Source organism: Ictidomys tridecemlineatus, chromosome 2 (assembly GCF_052094955.1).
Source record: "Ictidomys tridecemlineatus isolate mIctTri1 chromosome 2, mIctTri1.hap1, whole genome shotgun sequence".
Taxonomy (NCBI): domain Eukaryota; kingdom Metazoa; phylum Chordata; class Mammalia; order Rodentia; family Sciuridae; genus Ictidomys; species Ictidomys tridecemlineatus.
The window spans coordinates 18,592,014-18,602,020 of record NC_135478.1 but is presented as its reverse complement, the minus strand read 5'-3'; the positions used below and the strand labels follow the sequence as shown (position 1 = coordinate 18,602,020).

Here is a 10,007-nt window from a genome sequence, read left to right as displayed (position 1 = left end):
TTATTTATTTATTTATTTGATGGTGCTGAGGATCAAACCCAGGACCTCTGCATGCAAAGCAAGCACTTTACCACTGAGCTTCATCCCCAGCCCCCTAACACCGCCCTTTATAATTTTTTTGCAGTATGTGTTCCAGTCGGACTTAATCTTTAGGGAGACATCAGGAACGTGGCTGGGCTTGAAGGGAAACAAGCTGAGCTTGCAGGCTAGTCTCTGAGAGCGCGCCTTCTCCAGAATACCATAGAGATGATCCTCCCAATTCCTAGAAAGGCAATCGAAGATGTGCAAGAACTCGACTAACGCACTACGACCGCGCCACCGTTCTTCTGGTCCGAGACTGGAACCCAGTTTCCCGGGTCTGCACAAGCCCCTGAGACCGTAGACACCACCCAGCGGGAGCCCCGGGATCTCACGGTGAGCGGCATGGGTCTGGAGAGGGGACGGAGAGGTCTCGGCGCCCAGTGGCTGGAGGCGGCCGTCCGGAGCTTCCTCTCGGGATTGCTGTCTGCGCGTGCAGCCTGGAACCCGGGGCACCCTGGGCTTCTTGGCCGGGTCCAGCCTACAGTCTGACCACTAGCACTACAAAGCCCAGAGCCCAGCTAAGTGTCCAATACAGATGATAAACCTAAGAAGATGACAGTGAATGTATGAATAAATGATGAATGAATGGGATGTGAATGATGGAGAGCTCATAACCATGTCGGAAAACGAAGGCCTGGGGCTCAGAATTCTCGGTCCCAATACCAGACACTAACCCCAGCCTATTCTATAACCAAGAATCTTGTTTAGGGACCGTCTTCGTAGTGTAAACCACACTTAAGTGGGAAGTGTCAGGACCTAAATTCTAATCCTGGAGAGTACAGAGGCTGTCTTTTGATCTCTAACGTTGGACTGTTAAGTAGTCAGTCGGTGCCCTGTTTTCTTCACCAGGCTCAGAGTCGACAGGGAGTTATGTGACAGCTTGTGTGCAACGTTTGTTTTCCAACAAAATGTTACAATCCATTATCACCAAACATTCATGGAATTCAGGAACAAGGAATAATCAGATTACTCCGTAAGTGGAATTGTAGCTTCCCCAAAGGAAAAATGCTTCTAATCTAGTGCTGGAAGATATGTATATGAGTGGGTTTGAGTGATATTTTATTTTTTGGTTCTTTTTAAAATTGAAGCATTATAATTACACTTGGATAATATTTTTAAACCACATTTATTTAGCACTGTATAAAAGCCAGTTCTAATTTATTTGATCTTCGCAACTGCATATTATCTGTAATTTTTTAAGCAAAGAAAACAGAAACAGAGACAATAGGCTATTTGCCCAAGAACACATTGCTACTAAGTGACCCAAGGTTGTAGAAAAGGTAGAAAATTGCTGCTACAGCTGTGTGTTATTTAGTGCCAACAGGCAGACTAAGCAGGGTTTCAGAGACTAGTACATTTCACTATGGTCTTACTGAAGAAATTGCAGTTTTAAATTCTTGAAAAACTGCACCTGGGGGCTGGGGTTGTGGCTCAGCGGTAGAGGGCTCGCCTTGCATGTGCGAGGCCCTGGGTTCGATCCTCAGCACCACATAAAAATAAATAAATAAAATAAATGTTTTAAAAAAAAACTGCACCTGACTTAGACTACTTCAGGTAATTATTGAAGGGTAAGGAAGTAGCAGTGAAGAAATAGTTTAAGAGAAATGAGGAGGAAGCCAGCTCCCTATTAGGTTAGCAAGATGATGTATTAAAGATCCTTTCTCATGATGGGAGTGGTGGCGCATGCCTGAATTCCCAGCAGCTCCGGAGGTTGAGGAAGGAGGACCACGAGGTCAAACCAGTCCTCAGCAAAAGCGAGATGCTAAGCAACTCAGTGAGACCCTGTCTCTAAATAAAATACAAAATAGGGCTGGGGATGTGGCTTAGTCACTGAGTGCCCCTGAATTCATTCCCTGCTACCCCTCCCCAAAAGATCCTTTTTCCTTTTGCCCTTTATTATAATATCCAACTTCCCCCTAGATCTGCAGATAGATCGTTTTAACATCTTAAAATCACTAACAATTTGGGGCTGAGGTTGTAGTTCAGCAGTGGACCACTCACCTGGCACATGCAAGGCATTGGGTTCAATCCTCAGCACCCCATAAAAATAAATAAAATAAAGGTATTGTGTCCAACTATAACTAAAAAATAAAAATATTTTTTAAAAATCACTAACAATCAGATTACTCCACAATAGGCACTTAGGGAAGCATCTGTACTTTCCTTTATAGGTAGTATATAAGACTATGGGTCAGCCAACTGTGGAACATGGGCCAAATTTGGCCTATCATATTTTTTGGTAAAACTTTTATTCAAATACTGCCAAGCTCAAATATTTACATATAGTCTATTGCTGTCTTAAAATTACAAAGGCAACTTTGAAATTGCAGTAGAAAGAGAGTATAGTTGATGAAGCCTAGTATGCTTTCTGGCCCTTTACAGAAAAAGTTTCCTGCCCCCTCAGTTAGACAATATAGTAACAGCTCAGATGATCCATGGTTAGAGAGCGGGGATCATCACCAAGACATCTTTCCTTCTATATAGGTTTTTTGATCAAAATAACATCCAACACCTCTTGTGTGCATAACATGTCACAGATATTTCTATGAATTCTTTACAAGAACTAATTCATTTAGTCCATGATTCAGAGAATTTTGGAGTTGGAATGTCTTAATGGAAATTATCCAATTACATTTTCATTTAGGAAGATTGTGGGTCAGGTAGACCCACTCACATGGCAGGATAAAGTTCTGACTCCCTGTCCAGTCCACTTCCATCTTATTCTGAATGGAAGATCACTACCATATCAATTGAATCTGATATTTTTTTAATTTTGTTTCAGGGTTTTTCTTTTTTCTTTGGTGCCGAAACCCATGTTTTAAAAATAACTTTTCTGGGGCTGGGGCAGTGGCTCAGTGGTAGAGTGCTTGACTAGCATGTGTGAGGCACTACATATAAATAAGTGAATAAAATAAAGGTCCAACAACAACTAAAAAATTTTAAAAAATAACTTTTCTGACTATAAAAGTAACACATTTATGTTTACTAAAGCAAAAATTGAGTATATACAAAAGTATAAAGTTACAAAGTAAAGTGACTTGTTTACTGATTTGGAGATAAGTATATTAATTTTGGTGAATTTTTCTTTTCTATTTTAAATGTGTGAATTCTGCTAAGTTGGTGTATTAATAATAATTTGTTTACTCAGAGCTACTTAGTACATGCATATATATATATATTTGGATTGGTGTCTTATATCCATTTGCTTCAACATAAAAGTATTTTCTCATGACTATTCTTTAAAAATATGATCTTCACAGTTTAGTAACTTATCATATATATATATATATTCTATCAATATCTTTTTGCCTGTTTTTAAAATTATAGTAACAATGTGATTTATACACAAAAATCTTGGAGACCATCTGATTGTATTTTTTTTTTGCTTTTTTTCATCTGATTATAGATGTCATTCATTTCTATGGGAAAATGTTCAAATATTACAAAAAGATCAGCTCTAAAGCAAAAGTGTATTACAATTTTATACTTCAGGGATGATCACAGATTGCAATTTGGTGTCAATTCTCATATTTAAGTTAGGATTTTTTAAAAAGAGTAAAGTAAAATATAGACAGTAGAGGAATTTAGGGAAAATTATTTATAATTCACTATCACCACAGTGATTATTTTTCCTTCTTGATCTTTTCACATTCACCAAACAATCATATTTCATATGTTTGCTTCAATATGTTTGTTAAAAAGATCAGTGTGAATAAAATCAAGAAGAAATTTTAATGTTCTGCATTTTTTTAAGAGAGAGTGATAGAGGGAGAGAGAGAGAGAGAATTTTTAATATTTATTTTTTTTTAGTTATCGGCGGACACAACATCGTTGTTTGTATGTGGTGCTGAGGATCGAACCCGGGCTGCACACATGCCAGGCGAGCGCCCTACTGCTTGAGCCACATCCCCAGCCTGCATTTTGATTTATATATTTGCATAAGTAGTTTTCCAAATTGTCCATATTTTCGTTTTAATTACTGCTATGTTTTTATAATTTCCACTAAGTGGAAGTACCGTAATTTGCTAAGCTTCAATGTCTACCAACAGAAAAATTATCTCCAACAACATTGCAGGGGATATTTTTTTACGTGAAACAAAATTCCAGTTTTTGTTTCCCTCTGAGAACTTCTCTATGAGAAAGTTCTAGTAATGGAATTACTAGGTGAGAGAATGCAGGCATTTTTGTGATTTACTTTCATGATTTCAGTTACTCTATGTCAAAAACTCTAGAGGGCTGGGGGCGTTCAGTGTTGAAGTATATGCCTAGTGTGTGTAAGGCCCTGAGTTTGATCCCCAGCACCACCAAACAAAACAAAGAATACTCTCAGTCTTAAGTGTTTAGCTCACACCTCTCTCCTCTATTCCAGATATGTTTTACTTTTCCTTCAGATATTTCAAAACTAAATGTACCTTTTTCTTTCCCAGTTCAGTGTTCCCACTTCACTGTATGTCACTGTCATCATTGAAGCCATAAACTTGCCAATTATTCTTGACTTATCTTTCTCACCTCCTTCCCACAATACCCATCCAATCCTGATGATTCTGTCTTATAGTTTGTCCAGTGCCCTTTCTGCATATTCAAACATCCTCATAGAGACCCGCAGCCATGCACTACCACCCTTTACCCTTTGCATGCCCTCTTTGCATGCTGTGGGCAGAGGAATGTTTTTATACAATAGTAGATTGAATCATATATTTTATCAAATCTTTTATGACTTTCTGTTCACTTTAGGGTTAAATCCTTAAATGGTTTGCAGGATTCTGTTTGATCTGGGCTTTCCTTGCCCTCAGGCTTTCTATCTGATTTCTAGTACATAACAGTTTAGCTGTACTGAGTCTTTTTCATTCTTTCAAAGTTTTGTGCTTGATTCCTTAGGAATCTTATGTTTAGTTTCAGATATAGTTTATTTACTATATTAGTAAATGTAGTATACTCCTGTCTAGTTCCTATTTGTCTCCTTAACAGAGGCTTGGTTTCCTATATTCCTATATTTCCTATACTCCATAGTACCCTATACTTTCACTTTTGTTAATTCCCATATTTGAAATTATTGATTTAATTTTTTTTTAAGAGAGAGTGTGAGAGAGAGGGGGACTGAGAGAGAGAGAGAATTTTAACATTTATTTATTTTTTCTTAGTTCTCGGCGGACACAACATCTTCGTTTGTATGTGGTGCTGAGGATCGAACCCAGGCCGCACGCACGCTAGGCAAGCGCGCTACCGCTTGAGCCACATCCCCAGCCCCTGATTTAATTTTCTTTGTTTAGATATGATAACAAGTTCAAGACTGGCAAGGGCATTATTTGACTACTCCCCCAAACCCCTCAGTGTCTAGCACTGATTACTCTCAAATTCTACTCTGCTGTTTGAGTTTCTTTAGGATTGTGTGACACCTCTTTAGGATTGTTTGCCCTGTTTATGTTCCTCCTCTGAAAGAGAACCAGGAAAGCCTACACATAATCTTCTTAAACATTCAAAACTCAAAACAGGAATTTCACAATTATGTGCTCATATTGAGGGGGCTGGGGATGTGGCTCAAGTGGTAACGCACTCACCTGGCATGCGCGGGGCACTGGTTTTCGATCCTCAGCACCACAGAAAAATAAAATAAAGATGTTATATGCTCATATTGAGCTGCCTGCTTGAAGAAAAAATTGTTTCATTGATATAACATCTAGAAGAAAGGACAATCAGCATATTTTTAGTTTGTATTAGAGATCCCTAGGCATGATCCAGGTTAATTGACATATGGTGGAAATTAATGAAACAGATCTAATGCATTAGGCTTTGCATGAAGCCATTTTCCTGTGCAGCTTATGATTATGTTAACTGACTTTTAGTAAAGATTATTGTATAATGAACAGAGTGCACTAAGTGACATGAATATTCATATCTGTCTAATCTTTGTCTTTATAATTTAAGGTAAAAAATAACATTTGGATTTATTCATCAAGTGCTTGAGCATTGGACAGTCTGTCTGAGTCTACCACTTCCTGAACAGCTGAAAAATGGTGTTTGTGAACCTAGATGGCTGCATGTCAACCCCAATTTTTGCTGAAATAGTCACTCTGCTATCCTGAGAGGTATTGTGTGTGTTATTAGTTTTCCCAAACAACAATTGTTATTCATTTTTCTGTTTGCTGGGAAAATGATATCTGCCAATGGAACCATTTTTCCTCCTATGAGCAGGGTTGGTGGTTTTCCAAGCCTGAAGTCTTTTCTAATCAAAGCAAGGAGAAGATTTGTGGATGTTGAATATGCAAGGAGCTAATGAGAAAGCTACTGAAAGAGACACTTGTTCAGGTGAGTGGGTATAGGAAAATGTATGAGACACAGCCACCCAGTAGGAAGGGTTTGAAAATTTTAGGAGAGAAACATTAATGCTCAGGAGATAAAATTACTCTCTCTCACAGGAATGTTGGGAACAGGTATGGATGAGCATCTCCAGGGCCATCTTTTTCCTGGTACTCAATAAATCTTTATCGTTTCCAGCCTTTGCCTTTTAAAATTCTCCCATTATCCACTTTTTGAATAAAAACTATCCATATTACCCATTTTGGTTTAATCTCAGCCTCTGCAGTGTCTGTTATTTCCCATTTTTACTCTTGCCTGTGATTGGCTCACTTCACAGGTGCCTTGCTGCCCATTCCATGAGGTTCCTCATCAGTGGTGATCACATTACCCTAATATAGATCTCTACCAACTCTGATTTATTTGCCATGCTTGCTTTTATTATTCTATACTCATAGGCTATTACTGAGACCTGTGAAAGTTGGGGTCCCACAGTTTCAGTGGGACTAGCTCTGTCATACACAAGAGTTTCAGTGACCAGCTCTGTCAGACACAAGAAATATTTACTGTGGTGATTTCTTTTAGGTTGGAAGAACAAACCTGTTGCAAAGCAGGGTGTTGTTCAAATTGATCCACCAGGGAGAATAGCAGAGAGATTCCAAGAGGATGAACAGCAGGGTTCTATGTTGGAAGAAAAATATGCCAGTGAGGACATAAAGGAAAATTCTTGGGAAGAGGCTCCTGGGCCAGGAGGTTTTGGGGGAATAACCTTTATCCACAGAGAAGCATCCCCTGAAATGTTTAGTCAAGAATATAATTTTGAGAAAAGCTTGCTTTTGACCTCAAGCCTTGTTACACATCTCAGGGTTTCTACAGAAGAGAGTCTGCATCAGTGGGAAACATGTCATTTACATACAAGTGAGATTTCAGACCATAGTAAGTGTTCAACTCTCTCCACACAGAAAAAATCTTGGCTATGTCAGGAATGTGGAAAAAACTTCACTCAGAGCTCATCCCTTACCCAACATCAGAGAACTCATACTGGAGAGAGACCCTATGCATGCGAAGAGTGTGGGAAAGCTTTTAGTCGTAGCTCATTCCTTGTTCAACATCAAAGAATTCACACTGGAGTGAAACCATATGGATGTGAGCAATGTGGGAAGGCCTTTCGATGTCGATCATTTCTTACTCAGCATCAGAGAATCCACACTGGAGAGAAACCTTACAAATGTAATCAATGTGGGAATTCTTTCCGCAATCATTCACATCTTACTGAACATCAGAGAATTCACACCGGAGAAAAACCCTATAAGTGTAATAGATGTGGAAAGGCATTCAGTCAGAATACACACCTTATACATCATCAGAGAATTCACACAGGTGAGAAACCTTATTTATGTAATGAATGTGGCTCTTCTTTTCGTAAACACTCAAATCTTATGCAACATCAGCGAATTCACACTGGGGAAAAACCACATAAGTGTGATGAATGTGGGAAAACCTTTCAAACAAAGGCAAACCTCTCTCAGCACCAGAGAATTCATACTGGAGAAAAACCCTATAAATGTAAGGAGTGTGGTAAAGCCTTTTGCCAGAGCCCATCTCTTATTAAACACCAGCGAATTCATACAGGAGAAAAACCCTATAAATGTAAGGAATGTGGCAAAGCTTTTACTCAGAGCACCCCTCTCACTAAGCATCAGAGAATTCATACAGGGGAAAGACCCTACAAATGCAGCGAATGTGGTAAAGCCTTCATCCAGAGCATTTGCCTTATTCGGCATCAGAGAAGTCACACTGGAGAAAAACCCTATAAATGTAATGAATGTGGCAAGGGCTTTAATCAGAATACCTGCCTCACTCAGCATATGAGAATTCATACTGGGGAGAAGCCCTATAAATGTAAAGAATGTGGGAAGGCCTTTGCTCATAGCTCATCTCTTACGGAACATCATAGGACTCACACTGGTGAGAAGCTCTATAAATGTAGTGAATGTGAAAAAACCTTTCGCAAATATGCACACCTTAGTGAACACTACAGAATTCACACTGGTGAGAAGCCGTATGAATGCATCAAATGTGGAAAATTCTTCAGACATAGTTCAGTCCTTTTCAGACATCAGAAACTTCACACTGGTGATTAATCCTGGCATTTAGATTATGATGGTTTCTCTAGAAAGAGTACCTAACAATCTGGCTGGGAGGAGAGGGGTACATAGGGAAGATGAGACTTGGCTGCTCTTCTCACATGGAAGTGGGAACTTGGAGGATGCAGAACTTACTCCAGGTGGACATCTTGGAATACTGGGTAAAAAGGAAAAAACAGTTTTTCAGATAAAGCTAGCATATTACCACTCCTCTCTCCATATGACTACACTGAAAGGGCAGACATTTGTTAAGTTAGCACTTGTATTTCCTTTACCATGCTCCACCCAGCCTTCTGACTTTGTCACTTAAGTACAGTGGCTGATGTGGAAGTGACAGCAATTCTGATATAGTTCTGAGGTTTAACTTCCAGATGTTTGAGGCAGCTGTGACCATTCCATGATAGGGAGGATCCCTGATCTGTAGAAGTAGTCCTGTGAGTGGGATACAGAAACAAGTGGGGGGAAAAAAAGAACCTATATTCATTCATTCAACCAAATAACAGGATGTGGCCAAAACTGGGCTGATCTGTACAGATGTTCTGTGGAAGATGACATTCATTGGGGTGAGAAAGATCTTTCTGATGCTTTTAAGCCTGTGGGTGATATGAAGCTAAGAAGAAAATAGGAGACGAAGAGAGTTTGCTATTTTATTGAAAGACAGGTCTGCTCAGGAGAAGGGAAAGGAAAGTCCAACTTCTGTCACAGAAGAATACTAGTTTAGGAGACAAGTGGTCTGTTCTGGACTAATAGTGATAAGAGGCTTCAGAATAGAAAGCCTGAATGTGTCTGAGGAAGCCATATATATATATAACTTTGCTTGGCTTAAGGAGTACATCTCTGTGTTAAAAGTTTGGCTAGGCCACTGGTTCACAGGAACTAGTGTAGAGGGACCCACTATGACTAACAAAAGGGACTTGGGTATTGGCCTTTAGGAGAAAGCTTTAGTGATGAAAGAAGACAGCCTTTTATGCTGGCTGGAGTTTCAGACTCCTGGCTAGTCCTTAATAGAGTGTTGGAATTTGTCAATGAATTTGGAAAGAATTCTAAATCCCTGTAAATCAAAATAACAGTTTATTGCTGAAATTACAGTTTACCCATTATTTCCTCAGTCCCTTTCATGTATTTAACTGCCACCTAGAAATTGAGCTCCATAAGATTAAGGACTTTGAGCCGTATTTGAAATAATTTAGTAAGTTCTGAAGCTTATATTATTTTTAAAATATGAATATAAAAATCACCTAAAGTAAGTTGATTCTGGAATGCTTAGTTATTTGTAACTGCAGATATATCTTCTGTCTTGCAAGCATCAGTGTAACCATTCACAACTGTTAATAGGAATGTGATACAAGTAACACATTTGCTTTTCCCTCTCTAGCTGTGAAGTCTATGTTCTGAAGACCTACAACAGATGAAATCATAATTGAGGAAATTAATACCTTGTCTGCAAAAAAAATTAACCCTATGAAATATTTCTGAATATTTTAT

The 10,007-nt window shown here is 38.9% G+C and overlaps 1 protein-coding gene across 2 annotated transcripts; it reads left to right on the top strand.

Annotated features, from left to right (window-relative positions):
- The first annotated feature begins 278 nt into the window (after positions 1-278).
- Positions 279-9,198, top strand: Znf502 (zinc finger protein 502). Of its 2 annotated transcripts, none has more exons than XM_040290093.2 (4): positions 279-414; positions 6,007-6,167; positions 6,274-6,387; positions 7,338-9,198. In XM_040290093.2, exons 3-4 carry the CDS (start codon positions 6,355-6,357, stop codon positions 8,517-8,519), a joined length of 1,215 nt encoding a protein of 404 aa, XP_040146027.1. In that variant the 5' UTR covers positions 279-414; positions 6,007-6,167; positions 6,274-6,354; the 3' UTR covers positions 8,520-9,198. The 2 variants fall into 2 exon arrangements, with proteins under 2 accessions (XP_040146027.1, XP_040146025.1); XM_040290091.2 differs by having other exon boundaries at positions 6,961-9,198.
- Positions 9,199-10,007: the final 809 nt, after the last annotated feature.